Genomic DNA, 19,946 nt, shown 5'->3' on the forward strand with positions numbered 1-19,946 from the left:
CCTTTAGAGACTTCGTTTTCTGTGGAGGTTTTATCAACCTGAGTCTCTTTTTCTTTCTCTCACTGCACCTGAAAATCCACAGGTTTCTCTTGTGAATGTTGTGTTATGTGTAAATGTATTGAAATAGAATTCAAATTCCAGCATTGCCTTAATAAGGGTGTGGGATTGTTATTTAGTTTCTGCACTCTGAAAGTGTAATATTTCTAAACAGAAGTTTTTTTTTTTCTGTCTTGTAAAGGTGATTCATGTGAAATGGTCTTCTTTCAGGCAGCTGGTCAGCAGTACAGAGCAAAAGTTGGGAAAAGGTAGTGTGGTAATATTTCATGTTCTTTCCAACTGGAGAACATGTTTTACCTTGTTAAATACTTCATTATTTGCTCTTTAAACAAGGGGAGCAATATTGATGTGTGATTCTTGTGACTAAGTTCTGGGGTCTTCAACCTGTTGCTCCAGAGCCACATGTGCCTCTTTTGTTCCTCTGCAATGGCTCATAATAGGGGCTAAAAATAATATAAAGAACTAAGTCATGTAATATAATAACAAATTCCATTCTTAAAAGCTTAAATGATTTTTATAAAGAATATTTGATTAGATTTCACAACATAAAGACATGAAAAACAGAAATATGTTTGTTGAGGTATTTTTATTGTAATTAGTTTGGAAATTATATTTTATTATTATTTTAAAAGCTAAAAGTACAAATAAACCGTTGGTTGTGTAAGATGGCAACAGCTGGCAACAGATTATTTTTTATAATAGGTTGCATTTTATCAAAAAGTCATGCTCAAATTTTGCTGCACTAAATGTGAAATGGCTCTTTGGATATGAAATGTTGCAGACCCCAGAAATAGTTTAAATGTTAGTGCAGAAATGTGTGCAAGATTAAATTCTATTCATTAGCTTCTTCAAATAAAGCAGCTTCCAGTTTCCTTTTCTGTGTCGCATTCTCTTCATATTCAGAACGATGGGGATGTTTGGATTTCTATGGCATTTTGTACTGACCTGAGCAAACAGTAAGGCAGATGTGCAGCATTTAAAGTTGAACCTGTCTGCCGACTGCTCAACTCTATTAAACTCTGCTTCACTACCTTTACAGTACCTCACGCACTTGACAACGATCCTACATACTGAATGTGTTGTTTATCATCACAAGTTTCAGTGGTGTTGTTCTGAAAAAGCACTTTTCGCCCAATGGCACATCGGGAAATGTCTTGATTACCAGTCAGCTGATGCATTGACGCAACTTGAGGTGTAAAGAAAAAATTGACAGATGGGCAGTTTTTATAGTACAGGCAAAATTAACGACATTTGATATGCAGAGTTCCAAATTGCTTATGGATTTATGTCTCGGAAGGTTGTTGAATGTATAATTAGATCTGCTATTCTATCTGATTTAAATACAAACATATATTATAAATAACCTAGATTAGGATAAAGTGCTGTAACTTTCATTTTTTACAGATGTTTTTGCTCACACCATTTCAGAACAGCAGTGTGGTTTTGTTGACAAGACTCCATGCATAGCAGGCACCTGTGTCTGCACGCCACTGTCTGTAGCAGCAAAAAGGGTCTGTTCTATCCAAACCTAATTGATGCAGTGCCTTAACTTGGAGTGCCAGAATGGTGTCTGGAGTCTGTTGAGAAAAGCGAGCCATTCTCTCCTTATTAAATCGCAATTAAAATGTTCTACTCCATCCTCAATGCTCCAAAATAAAAGCCTTCGGTGATTATTCTGTTTCTATTAAGCAGAACGCAGATGTTTCCTGTAACATCACTCAAGAGTGAGCATTACTGTAATCAGTTCATAGGGTAGATTCCTCAAGACTGTTTACAGGTGTTCGATATCAATATCACACTTTTCCTCATGAAATATCTATTATTTCCCTTTTTCTTACATCCTGATTCGTTAGTGCTGGTTTTAATATGGTCTAATTTACATATTATCTTACAATAAATTTTTTCTTAGTTATCGTTTGGACAACAACAATATGGTTTTACGGGCAATTGTGACTGCAATGAAAAGTGCAGAGTCAGAACTGTGTGAGTTGAATGTTAATAAAGGGGCTGTTCTTTAATTTCTGCCAAACCCTTTGTGTGACAGGAGACTTAGACATTGGCAAGTCTGTGCACCTGCTTGTGTGCAGCATTAGCCTTGGTTACCACACACTGTTTGGTGCATTTGCTTATCCTGTTTAAGAGCACACATATCCTGGAATGATCTGGGGGGTAAAACATGTGTCACATAGCTTCAGATTGTTGCAGTTTTTTACACATAGAATCACTATACAGGCCTGTGTTAACTTTTTTTTAAAGACAGTTAATCAGTTTCCCTACAGATGCCATGGAAATTCAGCTGTGCTGGGCTGCTGCAGTGTCTGTTAGTGAAGCCAATAGAGGTCAGCTAAAATATAGTAATCATACAGCCAAAAGCTTATCTTCTATATAGCTTCCTTTTTCTAAGCTTTGGTTTTATAACTGTTTTTGGCCTCCTAGGCTTGGACTGCTGCAGGTTATTTTCCTGGAGAACCATGATATCTCTTTCTCATTATACTCTATCCTTCTGCACACACACAAGGGCATTCATATTGCTTGTGGAGGGTATCTATGTAAACATTCATGAATGGCTATGCCTGGATTCAGCAGTTAGCTTGTGATATAAACACCTCCACACACACATATATGCAGTAAATTGATTGGCTTTGATTTAAGTCTTTAGATTCTTCTGCATAACTTTTCATTTGTACTCACTTCAACTTTGAATGTTAATTATTTTTTTATTGCAGCTTTTCCAACTGTTGTTGGGGAAAAAAAGTCAGAAGCCTGATTTAACTGGATGGCTTTATGTTTTTCTTCTTGTCCAACACTTACATTCCCTTTATTTGCAGTTGTTGTTAGTTTAAGTGCAGTAGTTTACTGTTGTTTCACACAAACGAGTAGACATAGGGTAATGTCTGCATTCATATTTTCTCATATGTCTTTGTGAGTTTTAGAACAAAATAAGAAAGCCAGAGCCAGTTCCTTCTGGCTTTATAAACAAACAATAAAACTTGTTTTTTTCTAAAGCTAGACAGCCAGCGTGGAGCCATTCATTAAGTACCTATAGATGTTTGAAATGTGATTTTTTTTTTTTTGTGTGTACAATTTTTCATTAACATCCACTATATTTTCTGATTGTTCCCTGCAGTGATGAAAATGGTAGTTGGACACCTACCCAAGAAGCATGTTGACCTCTACGGAAGCCCTGAAAGGCAAGAGAGAAAAAAAATCTGAAAAAAGAAAAGTTTGAATTTTTTTTTTCCTGGAATTTTTTCCGCCCCGAAAAGCAAACAAAAAAAAAAAAAAAAAAAAAAAAGGCAAATTTTTTCGGTTTGTTCTTGTAATATTTTACTTTATTTTTTACTTTATTTAGCCACTAGAGGCACGGACGTAATAAGACATACAGTCACTCACGGCTGTATTCTTCAAGAAACATTGTCCCAAATATATTATATATTCTTGCAAAGTAAAATAAGATACAGATAAGGTACAATAGCTGTGTATTCATTGGCCATGGCATGTGGTTATCATATCAACCTTGTATTTTTTATAAACAATAGAAAATTATTTGCAGGGATGATCCAGGTTATTTGTAGAGACAACATCATAATTTTTGTTTTGTATTTTGTTTTACTTGCATTTCAGAGCAGAAAATAATGCAAGAAAAAAAAAAAAACTTCAAACTTTTCTATTCTTTTTTTTTTCTCTCTTGCCTTTTGGGGAAGAAAATAATACAACAAAAACAAAACAAAAAACTTCAAACTTTTCTTTTCCAGATTTTTTTTCTCTCCTGCCTTTCCGGGCTTCCGTATGACCTCCTTGATTTTCCTAATAGATTAAATACATTGTAAGACATGGGCAGTTAGTTAAAGTTACTCGGTTCAAGACAGACTTGATGCAGAAAAATGCCTTAAATTAGACTTAATTGGGATTTTCAAACATGTACTCAGATCACTTTGATTGATTTACCACTGTCCTAATGAGGCTTTTTATTTTCTCCTGCAAAGCTACTGCTGAGACGGAACCAATAGACAGAAGTACTAGTTTAGCTTGTTACCTATAGTGAAACTTGCTATGTTACTAACATGTTATTAAATGGTTATTGATGTACTGTAAAAAAAACTTTTTTGGCACAAAGAATGTATAGATTAGTTCTTAAGATTGTTATCTTCAAGTAACAGATTTTTACATTTTGTATATGAACTTTTACTCTTGCAAAATCTGTCCCAAACGTCATAGTGCAGACCTGGTTGGGTTTAAAAGTGGCAACGGCTGTTACACTTTTTCTACAGACTTCATGCTGGCATGTGACCGCTGAATGTACACGAGATATTTATTAAGAAATTTACTAACATAAAAGTGGAGAAACTGCCAAGCCAATATTATTGAACATTTATACTGGGACTTAGAACAGTACTTCATTTCAAAAAGTTGAGGTGCAGGATCCATATAATTTGCCTGCCTGCCAGTTTTTGCCGATTCAAGACTGACATCTGTTGGACACCCCCAACCATGCCTATAACAACTTGTACAATTATTTTGTGAATTCTTACTTACCAATCTTACTTTTCAGAAAAATCACCCAAGGCATCTGAAAGTTTAGAGTTTAAATACTAATTTAAGATAGAATTAAGGTCTGGTGGCCTGCCAGGCTTATAATATGCTGGTGGAAACCCTGCATGCCTTGTTAAAAGATTAATTTCAGCAATAATTTAAGAGTAACAACTTTTACAATCACCGCACGGCTTCCTAGTTTAAAATTATGATAGCATGGCTACTTAGAGAAAGAAGTTTTCAGGTAAAAAGGAATTTAGCAACAACACTGGTTATAACAGAAGAAAGAATTGTGACTTTACACTTGCATGTTGCCAGAATTTAAATCTTTTGAACTACAGTGTTTCTTGTTAGTAATCTTTTAGCACTATAGTGAATTATAGGCCAGCATGGCTTGCTCCAGTACTAAGTCCTTTTCTTAGGTACCGTTTATTAAGCCCTCTTGCTGCTGCTCCTGGCCAATAGGGCTTCTAACTGGCATTCTCTAAAGAAATATGATACAGAAATCTTTATAAGATTATAGTTGAACTGTTTTCTGACTGCTTATGTGCTGGCCTTTTTTTATTGTATTTTTTTTTACATACAAATGCATAGAATACATTATTTTTGGAGGAAAAAGGTTTGATCCATCCATCCATCCATCCATCCATCCATCCATCCATCCATCCATCCATCCATCCATCCATCCATCCATCCATCCATCCATCCAATGAAAATGTAAAAAAAAAAATATATAAGCATTTTGCATTTAAGATGATAAAAATATATTTTTCCTCTGTCAATATCCTCAAGTGGAAAAGTTTTAGTTTCCCCTTGTTTACGTTCGTACAAATCTGCGATCCGATTAATAATAGATTAATTGGGAAAATAATCGATAGATTAATAATTTTGCAAACTAAACATTAGTTGCAGCCCTACTATTTGATGCGTCTTGACGAACAAGCAGTTTTTAGAAATACGGCCAGGAAATGTGACTTTTATTGCTACATTTATTTAGCTATGGTGGCCAAAACACTTTGAATCCCAAATTACACTTGTCAAATATAATCCATTTGACAACATTAACTTTGAATTTTGGTCAAAAATCCAACCTGCAAATTATTTTAAATTAAAAATTCATGACACAATCCAGATCACCGATGTGCTTAAATATAAATTGGAGACAGCATATTTAAATTAATTTTGATAGTCATTGTTTTTTTCAGTTGTAATGATGCACTGTTCAATGCTTGAATATACTCACGATCTTTGTTTTTATCTACTAGATTTCATACTAGTAGATATGAAATCTAGCTGTTATAATAACAACATTTCATATTAAGATTTATTGCCTTATAGAGAAATTCTAATTTAATAATTAATGCCCTACCAGCTCTTTAACAACACTTACAGTGCAGTATAGCACAGTATAAGGTAGTATTCCATAAGGGCTCTTTAGAAGGAGCTGCATACCTGGCATTCTTCTGGAAGGGATTATGTTTAATTATTTCTGAGAAAGGGAGAGCGAGAGGTGAAAAGAGAGGGGAGAAAAATGTGGGAGCATCTGATAAGCCACTGAGGCTTGTCGCCATGATGTTCAGGGAGATGGTCCTGTTCATCAGCTTGTGTGAACAACAGAAATGGGAGATAAAGAGCTCCCCCTTCAGTCCGCACTCTGCTGGCTTCACTTCATTCTGCTTCTGGTCGAGAACAGCTGCTGCGAGGACACTTGCTCTGCATCTTTCACCTGTCACATTAACTCCAGGGGGATTTTTCAAGGCCTGCAACTTCACAGCAAGTCCAGTAGCTTATTTATGATGACTCCCAATCTCACAACAGGTGAGAGCTTCTTAACTTTGTGCATTTTAGAAGAAGGGTTTCAGTTCTAGTCTTTTTTGGTATTATAAATTTTGTGTGTGAAACTTGAGATCACAAGACAGTCACTGTTTGGTCGAGAACATTGCAGACTATAGTGAGGTTGTTTATGATTTTCTGTAGATGTGGAAAAAGATGGTGTTTAGAAACTTAATTGCAATTCTACTGTTAGTGCTTGTGTTTGACAAGGTGTAATTGGATCCTTTTTTTTTTCCTGAAAAAGATTGAAACGCCACGGGTTTAACTCCGGATCTTAGCTTCAGTGGTTGAACCATCAATAGAAGCAACACATGGTTCTGATTATGATTTAAGCCTCTACATATTTCTATGGAAATATGTAGAACAGCGTGCCAGCCTCTCCTCAGGTTACCTGCAATTCACATGGAAGTAGCCTTGCTTCATAATTAAACAATGTTCTGTTTTTATGAAACCCTTATTGTCCTTCTGTGGTGTTATTGTGTTTGTAAAACCATGTTTTTACACATTAGCTCCTTTGTTTTCTTATGCATGAGTTAAGGAAGGGAAAGGTACCCTATTGAAAATCAGTGCATAGAGAGATCAGCTCATTATTTATCTTCTTTATCTGGATCCAAACAGAAACTCTGCGTCTGTATTGCAATACACAAGTGGCGTTGTATGTTTGCTGAGTTCAGGCTCCAGAAATCTGTTGTTTGAGTAACAGAGAGCATGCTTCAGCATTTTGTGTAGTGTTGAAATGCAATGAAATGTAAAGTACTTTTTAAAATGTATGACATATAAATGATCATCTAGGTGCCATCTACAATGCTTCGTAAGGCATTAATGCCTGGCAGGTACATGTAGCATGAAGCGTGTTACACCAGGAGTGTGTCTTGCCCTGTGTAACAGAGTCCTTGCTGGCTTTAATGGAAGCTACCACACTGTAAATAAATAGGCCTACTGTGCTGCAGTGCTTGGGGATGCTGCAAATTCCATGACAAATAGTTCAGAAATAATGCGTCTAAAACAAAAGGCTTTAAAGAATCCAGATTCCTAATTAATGGGAGGGAGGAATGCTGGTGCAATGCTTTGTGTGCACAGTTTGGCTTGGCTTGTTGTATGAGTTGTTACTGCCTTGAATGAATTTTTTGTTATTTTATAAATTATAAAATGTATTAACTCATGAAGGCAAGTGTCAATGTGATGTCAATGTTGTGTGTCTGTGTATGCTTTTTTTTTGCAGGGTTGCAGTAATCTCTCTGAACTTTGCTGAAATGTCACCTCATAAGTCTTCCCACCCTGTTCAGTTGAATTTCCTTCCCTCTGCCGCATAGTGATGCAGAGAAAGCACTTTGTTTGTGTCCTGCTGTGCTTTTATTGGACTGAAACTGAGCATCTGTCCTACAGATCATTCTTTTTTTATAATAAAACATGTTGTGCATGTCTCTTTTAGTGGAGCTTGTGAATAAATGCCTCTTTCAGTAGGGAGGAAAGAACAAAACATAAAAGCAAACTCAAACTAACCTCAGTCAGATGGTGCACAAAAATAGAAATATAATTACTAAGAAAGATGACAGAAATTAAAAGAACACAATTCAGTTAGAAGACACCTTTCTCATGAACTCAATTTCATCTGCTCCATGCTGTTAAACATTATAAGTTCATGTTGTGAAAATGTGTTCAGCCTGTGGTTTTAAAGAGCAGATTTGTTTTTGTAATCTCTTTACTGTATCCAAACGAGCCTGGAAAAGTTGCTCACAATCTTCTTTTATATTTAGATGTGTGCTACAATTTTAGAAGCAGTTAGAGGTAATTTATGATAACCACGGATAAATCAGCATCTTATCCCTTTTAAAGCCTAAGTAGTCGAGGGGAAATTTGACTGCAGCATATTTAATTGGGGGATTATTAGGGTATTTTTACAAGATTGCATTTTATTCCATGTGAGTACTGCAATAATTGTGGGATGGTAAGGGATTGCACTAATCATGTTTTCCCATAATGCTTTAATCTGCAGCATTACTGTTGCAACAATTTGGTTTTATGCTCTAGTTCAAGCAATGAATAGCCCCGTCTTGTTGAAATCAATAAAGCCCAGTGAACTGGATGAGGGAGATTGCTGAGCCCTAAACTTTCTGCAAAAGAATATTTGCTGCAGTACCACCTTAGACATTCTTTCATTCAAAACACAGTCAATAAGAAGTCCCCGATGATCATCCGGAGGCACAGTGTATGTTTTTCTAAAGTAGTCATGTCTTTCTTTCTTTCTTTGTTTTTACTGCAGCCACAACCTGAGGAGCACATCATTTCTGCACCCTGTGACTCGACAAATTTCACCTGATAACATAGAATATACCTTACAAGACAGGTGAGCTTCTCTTTATTCGTAATGCCTTAATGTACAAAAAATAAATAAATAAAAAAAGAACAAACACAAATGCATTTTTCTCTCCTTTTTCTCTCAATTAACTCATCATGAAGACTATTAGGGCTGTGTAAGCACTTACAAGCTAACTGTCAGTAACTGTCTCACACTAAGGAAAGGGAAAGGATTTGGCACTTTAAATTCATTAGTCAAGCTGTATTCATTCTCCACTGTAATGATATTTATTACTGCAATAATGTGACCACAGATTTGGATTTTGTCAGCTCATTAGCTTTGTTCTTCACATTATTACCTCATTAGTTGGTATCATGATGGCATTGCAGTGAAACGGAAACCGACAAGTTCATGTGGTCGTCCTTGTATCAAAGTAATGACTACAACTGATCAGTAGGCCCAGTTATGGAGCAGCTGTTGGTAAACGGTGGATGGACTAACCTTGCATGGTGCTTTTCTTGTTATCCAACCGCTCTTAGAAATGTACACCGAAGTCCATATTGTAAAGGCAGCCTGTTTTTAAACACCCTTCCAAGCCTAATTTGACTTGTCTCCATGGTGAACCAACACAGCTGTTTCTGACGATTTATATTCTGCACATTTCATTGACTGACTGTGTAAATTTTGAAGAAATGGTAAAGAAACCTTTAAAAATGTAGATAAGAAAACAGTCGTTTTCTGTCCTCACCACATGTACTGTTTCAGAATGACAGGTGGGCGTATTGTCGTTTTATGTTGGCGCATAAAACTCCAAGCCATCAAACATGCATGGCAGGCTTAGGTAATATCAGACAGCAGGTGTGTGATTGTATTTAGGCTGGTTGGTCTTATTATATAGTGCATTGCAAACATTCCACTCCTGCCAGAGAAGACAACTATGAGCCCTCTGAATTCTCTTTCAAAACTGATTGATGGGATTCGTCTGCAATATTTCTTGTGATTCGATGTTCACTGTATTTTTTTATATGTCTCAGCAAACACACAAGCTCCCTGAGTACACAAAATACCCCACTGTGAGTGAGATCAGATCTGTGTGCTGTGGCCATATACCAATATTACACTTGTTATAAACCTTGGATCACAGCAAGTTACATGGCTTATTAAAAGAATCAGATTAGAACAGCAATTTCAGTGAGATTATTTTAAATGACATAAAAAACACAAATTTTGTCGTTCCTGAGATGTATATTAAGTTATGTGAGGGTCGTGCTCTGAAAGAAAAGAGACATTACTGTACACCTTTCAGGATTAACTTTTTTCACATCAAAGCAATAAATAATTAGCCAAATTCATGTAATGTGTTTATACTGGCTGTCTTCATTGTGTATAAACATGAAAAATATCATATTGTGGGTAATAAATAAATAAAAGAATGTATAAAATTACTTTTTTATTCATCAGAACCAATTTGAAAACTGAACAGTAAAAAACAGGCTCAGATCTGTTTCCGGCTGCCTGCAAAACGGGAAAAAACAATATTAAGATTTGGATTTCTTAAACTTGAACTTTCTTTGTCAGAGCATGCAAATCAGAGCATGCATGTCTTGCAAAAAAGAAAACATGCTATGCTGTTAAGAGGTGCTTCTTAAGTTATATATATGCATGTTACATGGCAGGACTGTTAGAAACTGTTGAACTTCATTATTCTGGAATCCTAGACTGATAAATGCTTTGGGCTTTTTCCTGTTGGATCATTTATTTATTAATGCTTCATGTTCTTTAATGCACTGAATGAAAATTGCCAAACTTTTTTTAAAGGTCACCCCTGTTTCATTGAACATATTCATCCGAATAAAACCCTTAAACTTATGATGTTGTTTTTTTTTTTTTTTTTTTATGTAGAATTGAGGTAATTTGTGATAGTTCTCATAAAGAGAAGATGCCCCAAACAAAATGGAAATAAAATGAATGTATTCCTTATTCCTTTGTTCTTTAATATATCTTATTTAATATGGGATTGAAAAATGAAAAAGGACCTGTTCTCAATTTCTCTATTCTATGTAAAGATATAAAAAAACAACAACAATTGTTTCTGGTATTTTCCTTGTTGGATTAAGTTTCAAAAATATTGATACACTAAATCAAAATAGTTCAGAAAAAATATTTTATGTTTCTACTTGATTTACAGAAGATGTTGGATTTCATTTTATACAATGACTAGATTTTCTCTTACGCTGACAATGTGAAAACATTGCACATGTGCACAATAAAATAATTTACTTAAACCCTCAGTTCCACCGGAAGTGGAAGCTATGCGTAGGCTCCACGATGTTGCTCTTCCTGGCTGTTGGGACTGATCACAGTGATTTCAGAGTGGTCCCACTGAAAGCATGTTTGTGAAGTGTCCCAGAAGCCCCGCCTGCTATGCACTTCCATAAAATATGCAGCTGTTTTATTTTTCCTGCCTGCAGCTTCAAATCCACATCCATCTATGTAGAGCACAGCTGATGAACACCGAAGTGGATACGGTGGAGTTTACAAGTAGAAGGCTACATGTGCATAGTTTGGATGCCATTTCCAGGACCTTTATGTAATACAAAGATTTGCTTATACAGTTAATCGAAAGTCCTAATAAATATAACCATTTAAGTGAAAAATGTCTGCTGAAAACAACTAAATATTTCAACTAATTTGCCCATTATGGAAGAAATAAAACATGGTTTCCTAAAGAGTATGCATGGGAGATGCTGATAGAACTGGTTAAATAAACACTTTGCTGGATTATTGTTCTTTTTAAAGCCTACATGTTCACTCATATAGCATGATGATATAATCCGAACATGAAATGAGCCCTTCTTAGAGATGCTCTGATCTGAAAATACATTTGGTAGAATTAGAAGCCGCTGTGCAGCTGCTCCAAGGTACGTGCTGCCTCCACCTCCAGTGGAAGTGGGGGCTTATACTCAGATAAGTCCTCCTAAACTGTAATCTTTGTGGGGTTAGAATTAGGGTGCCTCACTGACATCATCTCATACCGATATAATATTATGTTGTCACACACCACCATATTTGGAAAGCAATATAAATGTAAAAGCAGTTTGTAACAGCCAAACCGATGCAAAAAATGCTTTTGTTCGGAAAGCAGCAGTTTCCAGAGCATTTAAACAGTCCAAACCAATGTACAGGAACAATAAGAATTTACTTACAGTATTTAACAACAAGAGTGGAATGAAAGACTCACTGCAGTAAACACCCCTATAAATGTTAATTACCGTTGAAATTGCTCTAAAAGAAACAGAGTTCTGCCTCAATTTCAAATTAGTTTAAAGAGGCATTTTAATCCAGCTTGCCTTTTAAAAGCATTACGGAACATTAAATACATGAAAGATCAGAGGTACCATTCAGCACATATATAGATAGAAGACTGAGCATACAGAGCAGTCTGTGGCTTCCTAAATATGAAACAATTTAAATCCGACTCACCTACAGTATCTAACATAAAGTTGATTTGATTGATATTTTACTGGCCTGAAGCTCCATGTTTTTTATAGATTATTAAACTGTGATCGGTTAATTATCTCTTTTCATATAAAGTATCTCTCAAAAGGATTTTAAAATGTCAAACATGCCATCCTGTCACTTCAATCATAGCAAGACAAGCCTGGGAAAAATGAGAGCAGCAACTCTCTCCCTTCTGCACAGCACTTCATGAGATATTGCTTTGGTCCTCCACAAGCCACAACAAATCTCCTGGGAAGCTATTCCAATGACCATAGTGGTAAACAGAATGAAAGCTGCACATAAAAAGGCAGCGTCCTCATGATACGAGAAGCACATCGTGTAAAAATGTTGGCAGCAATCCAAGCTGCTGTCGCCATATTCTGGTGTAGGGTTCTCTTCACTCTTTTACTCTTTATTCTGCTTTTTCTTTTATATGTCTGTACCTCATCTCTTAGATTAAGTATAGGGGGATTAAGAGCAACTATTACCACTGCTATTGCCTAAGTGCCTATGGCATATGTATTGCTTGTGTTTTTGGCTCATTGGTCAATATATTAGTTTAACCGTACAGCTTGACACAATAAAGATACTTCATTAATCGGATTTGTAAGAAGAAACATTTTCTTTGAAAAAGTTGAATACTTATCAGTGTAAATTGTACTAAATGTAAGTGGTCAAAACTGAACTCTCTATTAAAAAATGTATTATTTCTTTACAGAAATATGTCAGCTTAAAACAGATAAAGCTTTAAATTCTATTTATTTTAAAAATCTTTGTTTATGTTCGTTGTACTTCATGTTAGCTGTGATTTAAAAGAACTAAAAAAAATTTGACTTTTAATTACTGTGATTACAAAGCTTTATATTAGTAAAGTCAGCATAAAAATAATTGGTTACCTGTGTTACATACAGGCCTGTAATATAAACTGCTTCACTCTTATGTTTCCGGTTTTGCAGAAAAGGGAACAGCACTCTTCACATGTATCACCCACCATGTTAAAAACTAATTAAAGCATTAAGCTAATATTATATCACTGCTGGATCCTACTGAATGCTGAAAGAGGTTTCTGCAGAAACTTTTATAAAGGTTTCTGATCTGTACCATCCTCTTTACTGTGTGGAATTTCAGACTTTGCCATTCATTGCCCTTGTTTTCCTCTGGTTTGGTTGTTTTAAAACTTGTAAATTATTGCCATAGATGTTTATTGCCAGTAATTCTACTTTAGAATTACACTTCTTATGTTGCTTCTCTGTTGCTGCACGTTACTGTAGTGTTGCTAACTTAGCTCTGATGCTTAGAAATGTACACAACAGGAAATAAAATTACATGTAGGATTTTACGTTACAGGTTATAAAAATGACATTTGACCAAATTCTACTCTTGAAAAAATTGTTCTTATGTTTTCCTTTAAATTAATGTAAAATGCAAAAGATAAAAAACAAAAAACAAAACGGCTCTCAGTTGCTAATGAATTGGGTTTTAAAGTTTTTGTTATATAATACATAAGATCATTATCAACACATGTTTCTTAGATTGGTTTTATTCCCACCTAGAATAGAGAGTTGTTTCAGTAAGCATCGAGTCTCAGTGATTTCTAAAGCTGCCTCACTCTCTCATTGTTTTGTTCAGAAAATTAAAATTACTTGTCATGGTCCAGGATCTGACGCAAGTCTGTGAAAATACATGATGTAAAATCTTGTAAGGGTGCAATAATTATAACCAGTAATTCATATGATGCTTTTGATGAGTGGATACAGCCTAAGGTTAATTCTAATTGAAGGAACAGAGAAGTATTTGTAGGCACTGCTTTTAGTTTGGTTATATACTATGAATATTTTTTACATTACAATTTCCAATGCTGATGTATTTTATTGGGAATTTTATATGTTAGAACAACAAAATTTGAGCATAATTGTGAAGAAAAAGCAAAATGATTGCAATCAACAGCCTTTCAGACGACGTGTTATTAGTAAATAAATGCCCCCCCCACCTTTTTCTATTTATTCTAAGGATAAATTCTTCTGTAAATCACCAAGAGGTACGTCAGATAACATTATTGTGCAAACAACATAAAAAACAAGGAGCACACATAAGGTTGGAACAACTTAAGCTCTGGATATGTTACAAACTGCAAACCTATGACACACTGAGGAGCACCGATCAGGAAATCAGTGATGAGGCTCATATATCTGGAGGAGCTGCAGAGATGCAAACAAAGCAGAATTGCAATATTTTATTTAGTGCTGGCCCGAAGTGTGGCTGCTACAGTTGAATTTCCTATTGGTTAAAATGTTCTACGGAGCTGGTTACATTTCTGCATTACAGCCCACCTCTAGGGAATTATGGTGGATTCAATTTAATTTGGATATTAGAATTTTAAGGTTGGAGTGCCATCATTTCTGAGATGATAGCGTTCCAGCTTCTCGCCTCTGGATGCCGTATTCCCATTGTTCATATTGTTGAACTACGGACACATTTAAAAGCATAACAATGGCAATAACACTGGTTTACATGGAATTCCAATGTCTGTGTACAAACTACACTCTATAAAACCATCTCACACAAACACTCGCCACAGTAGCAAATCAGGAGTTGGAATTGCTACTATAGATCGATAGTGTTTTTCAGGTGAGCATTTTATCAGTCAGCATGGTGACATATTGAGGTGTTTAGATTGTTAAATCATATCAAATCACTGTCAGTTTCTCTGATCCTGAACCTTAAACCCTCTGCTTTTGCCTACACTTGGCCATGTTTGGGCAATGCCCACTTTCGTGACATTATGTTAGAATAGGTCTATGGGACGGGTCTTGCTTCTACATTTTAGAGTATGCAATTTAATAGTTTGAGCAGCAGCAACAAAAAGGAGACTTTAAAATAACTGCTTCATTTACATAACAACTAAAAATTAAGAATAAAAAATGTTGAAAAAATGTTAAAGATGTGGCATATTTATTTTTAAGGCTCATATATAATCGCCTAAAACCCCCCTCCATCTTTCATCATAAGCTATCTAAAAATAAGAACTATGCCATGAGGAAATCTATGTTCTGCATTGGACAACTTTCTAAAGTTACCTTCAAGTCAAAAAGCAGCTTTACACAATAAATAAAATAAAAATATTTAATACACAAATGCAATGAAGTATTTCATCACCAGAATCAGAAGATTCTTAATCAGAACCAATCGTTTATGTTGTTTCTGTGTGTGATTCACCCTCACAGCCTGAAACTCAGGAGCTGCTAATGGTAAGGATGGCCATGGTCCAAGCACTCTCCTAAAATCCCTTTAGCCTTTAGCATTAACTATGAAATTAAGTGTCAGCACTGATCCAGTCACTGAAACAATGTGCAGGCCATTCAGTTCTTTTCATTTCCCCGGAAAGATCCGTTTTTCCGACAGTTGAGTTGAATAGATTATTTGTCCTAATAAATCATCAATGGGTGTGTTTTGCTTCAGTTTATTGACATATAACATTCATGCAGTGGGGTGAGTCCATGCTTTACCACAGAGCTGTCCAAGTACAACATCCTACTAAAGAGGCGATTGGCTGAGATGGGTCTTGTGTCTGTGTCAGGAAATAGTCACATCCTTTTGTATGTGAAAGCTCAGCTTTGACCTGCTGCCTTTTTGTTTTTCATGGCTTACAACATAAATTAAGAAGAAACATCATTATTCTGTGATCCTCATCCTGTCTGTCACTCATTACCATTCACATTGTACTGTCAACTGCAGGATAGAGTCCCGCATGTCCAAACTAACAGCCAATCAGAGGTCTCCCAGCATGGTCACAGAGTCCCCCAGGGCTGTGACCTCAGCTGCAGTGGATGCTGCCTCAGGATCAAAGGTAAGCTTCATTTTCCCCATTAGATATCGGGCTGGTTTTGTTTTTGTTCAGTGCTTTATTTTACTGTAGAGCTTAACGATATTAATGCAGATGGAAAAATAAGGAACTTTGTCTTAGTTTGATCCAAGTAGAACATGTCAAAGAGCTGAAATAATCCATGTATTTTAATTCATCAAGTCACCTAGGTGATACATTAAGGTTATATTACCAGCTCTAGACATGTTAGGCTTTTAGTTCAAGTGGCTTTCTGTTTGTATTTTAAATGAAGAAAGAGAATGTATGGTCATGTTCATTTTCTCTATGTATATGATTGCACTGGAAAAGGAAAAAGAAAGTGAAACAGAAATGTGGGGAAGAATAGAACTTAAAACATTTTCTAAGCTAATAATAATGAATCTATTTAGTATTCTGCTTAAAGCAAGATATTTTTCTTTACTGAACATGTACCATCCAAAGGATTATTTTAAGTTTATAAATAATGACAACAAAGCAGTATTTTTTTATTTGCCGGACAAAGGCCTTGATTTTCTTAAATTTAGGAAATTTGTGATCGGCTAATACTTAGATATTTTCCACCAATCTGATTTAAAGTTCATCATAAAGGTCTAAAAAAAAAAAAAAAAAAAAAAAAAAAAAAAAAACACTATCAATGTCTTAAACTTTATATTTGACAGCCGTTATTTCAGAAATTTTTCATGTGTCTCGGGAAATGACTAATATTTTATTATATTTAATATTTTGATATAACTTCTGTCTTGTGATCTTATAACAACTGATAGTGTAAATTATAAAAAGAAATTTGTCTCTGTCAAAATCGTAATCAGCCTTTTAAGGTTTTAAAAAAAATTGGGAATCAGTGATGGACCAGAAACCTGTAATCGATGCATCACCAGTATTAAGCTTTTACCTGCACCAATCGTCATCATTAAACCGACACACAAAAAGAGCAAATTTTGCCAAACAATGCAACCAATACATTTAGCAAATCCTGATAGTATTTAATATACATCAACATAATAGAATACACCTTATTCACAGAAACTAAATCTAAGTAATAATTATCTTTTGGCCAAAATATGTGAAATAAACAGTTGTTAAGTAATAAATTAATAACAAAGACAAACTGGATGTCAAAAGTCAGTAAAGATTAACGTCAGGAGTGACATTAAACTGAAATCGACAGATACTGCAACCAGTAAAGCTTTAAGAGGTTCATTGTAATTTTTATTATTAAGCCAATATAAAGTGATTCAAAGAAATTTAACTGGACTCTGTAGATCTGTAGACGTTTTAAAAACCTAGAGTTCGTTAGGTTTCATTGCCATAATGCCTGTAAAGGCTGTAAATAAATGATCATGAGCATTCATCATTAAATGTTTTAGAATTTGATGGAAATAAGTGAAATGATGGAATTATGAAAATATTCCAAAGATAACAAATGTCTCAGCATTTTTATTTTGAATGAGTGATGAAATATTATTGGCCTTTTGTATATTTATTTTGACATTTGTTATTATTCTCAAATAATCAAAAGAGAATCTAAAGGCTCAAAAACTATAGTAAACAAAGGCAACTTAATTGTTATTTTTTAGTTATATCAGTCCATGGTCCCTCAGAAAAAAAATGATATTTGAAATCTTGTTAAATGCATGCAGAATGTGAGAAAACAATACGACAGGAAACATTTCAATGTAGTACTTGCAAAAAATGAAAGCTACTTTCACCCTGCATAAAAACAAGAATTTATGTGACTTTAGCTATCTACACTATTTATAATGAGGCTTACTTGAATTTGAATAGGAATTTATTTCAGACAGTTTGGACAATAAATGAATAAACCAAAATACACACAAAATAGACTGGTTAACATCTAATCAAAACAAATTCTTAACTACCGGTAACATTATCATGGAAACAAACCCCCCGAAAATAAACCTGTCAGTATATACAGCCAGAGAACTGACATTTGTTAATGTAAATTTTCTGAAAATGTGTATAAAGAATTCAAACTTAAATGAGGTTTATAAAATCACAAGTAGCGCAGATCACCTGTCTTTTCTTTGCAGAAATGCAACAAATTGCTCAAACTCAATTTCCCATTGTGCTTCCGTCTGAAAATGTTAGCAGAGGTGAAGTTCTTTTCATTAACCTGTATCCTATAACCAGATCTTTTCTTATAAGATAACTATCTCATAATAACGAGATTCAGTTACATATTAATTTCAGATCATGTGTAACAACCAAAGAACCCTGTCTATAGTACCTTTTTCTCTTTTCCCATCTTCAGTCCAGTTTAGAATGCTACAGTAAAATGCTTTTTAAGGGATCTCTGTAAAGCATGTTGGACTGTATTCCTTTATTAAGCTTTTTTTGAAAATGATTAACACCTTATTATACACTTGATGCATTTCCGTCAGTATATCTTGAGTCAAACAAACGTATGATCGGATTGGTTTGGATGCCTGTTTTTTTTTTGCTTTCAATAACTGAGATCATCCTTTGATATTTGCATTTTATATTAACCAGTGTTATTTAGACAATAAAGCAGAAACTGAAGAAAACTCAAAGGACTAGTTAGTTTTTTATAGTTCTGTGTATGATCAAAAATAATCTCACATTCGCAAGCAATCCTACAATTAACAGTTTAGGGCTTTATTTGCTCCTTGCAGATCTCCAGAGGAAGTGGGAAGGTACACAGCTTTGGCAAAAGAGATCACGCTATTAAAAGAAACCTCAACATCCCAGTGGTAGTAAGAGGCTGGCTCTACAAACAGGTGAGTGCTTATTCCACCACTCGCATAAGTCTTTAAGAGAAATAAAAAGAGCTACAGTAATGAGAAAAATTTAGAAGCTTAAGATCTGTACCAGTTGCTCTGTGAAAAATAAATAAAGCAATGGTGTTCAATTACTGCTCTAATGATATGCACATAGCCTTCCCCCACTCGCTGGCGCTAACAAGCGCACCATTCCCAAACTGCTTCTTAATTAAAACGTGCATTAAAATTCACTTCTTAAGGAAGACCTCTAAACACACTGCGCTTTATCTTTCCCTCTTCACCTCCAGGACAGCTCTGGAATGCGGCTGTGGAAACGGAAGTGGTTTGTTTTGTCGGACTACTGCTTGTTTTATTACAAAGGTGAGTCTGTGAACAGTGCACTTGGTTAGAGTTTAAAAGATGGCAGTGAAATGAGATATGAAGCACAGAGCCCCGTAGTGATCTCCTCCTGTCATTGAAAATAAGGACTCTATGCTATTAAGTTCTTTCACATTCTAGGCTTTCTTTCTTTATTTTTTCCACCTTATAACATTTAATCCCTGCTTGTGTTTCTATAGACTCAGCCTCTTCTTCTCCGTCGAACTCCCTGAATAATAGATTAACCAAATGTGCTGTTTGTCCACATGCTGCCACGGTTCTTTATGGAGATAGCAGATACCATGACTTCTCATTTTTCTTCTGTTTTCAATCTCTAATTGTACTATTAGATACACCTTTACTGTAAGCTTTTGCCTAAAAATGCTGTTTTAAAATGATTCTGCGTTTTCTTTATTAACAGACAGTCGAGAGGAAACTGTGCTTGGAAGCATTCCTCTGCCCAGTTATGTCATTACACCGGTTGAGCCAGAAGACCACATAAACCGCAAATATGCTTTCAAGGTAACACAAAGGTGCAACCGGCTGTGTTGCATTTAAAGATGTGAACATTAAGATGTGTATCTTGGAGAATCTGTCCAATCATAGTTCAGAGTCTTGTTTATTATCCTCTGGGGTCCTCTCCTCATTTTGTTTAAGTATGAAGAAGTTTTAACCCTATTCTTTTATTAATGCTAATAAAATAACTATCCTAGAGTCATCCTTTAAGGTATGTACCATATAT

At 35.1% G+C, this 19,946-nt stretch overlaps 1 protein-coding gene across 7 annotated transcripts in view; it reads left to right on the plus strand.

Annotated features, from left to right (window-relative positions):
- plekha7 (pleckstrin homology domain containing A7) overlaps positions 1–19,946 on the plus strand; it is a 98,662-nt gene that overhangs the window by 38,751 nt on the left and 39,965 nt on the right. For 3 of the 7 annotated variants that reach the window (XM_015376013.1, XM_015376019.1, XM_015376015.1), the window contains 5 exons: positions 8,687–8,770; positions 15,959–16,070; positions 18,719–18,844; positions 19,135–19,207; positions 19,626–19,726. In XM_015376013.1, the coding sequence (XP_015231499.1) occupies positions 8,687–8,770; positions 15,959–16,070; positions 18,719–18,844; positions 19,135–19,207; positions 19,626–19,726 (496 nt within the window). Of the gene's footprint in view, positions 1–6,344; positions 6,409–8,686; positions 8,771–15,958; positions 16,071–18,718; positions 18,845–19,134; positions 19,208–19,625; positions 19,727–19,946 lie in introns of those variants that run through there. The other 4 variants (XM_015376012.1, XM_015376014.1, XM_015376017.1 and 1 more) reach the window with 2 other exon arrangements.

Source organism: Cyprinodon variegatus, unplaced genomic scaffold (genome assembly GCF_000732505.1).
Source record: "Cyprinodon variegatus isolate N-32 unplaced genomic scaffold, C_variegatus-1.0 Scaffold128, whole genome shotgun sequence".
In the NCBI taxonomy this organism is placed as follows: domain Eukaryota; kingdom Metazoa; phylum Chordata; class Actinopteri; order Cyprinodontiformes; family Cyprinodontidae; genus Cyprinodon; species Cyprinodon variegatus.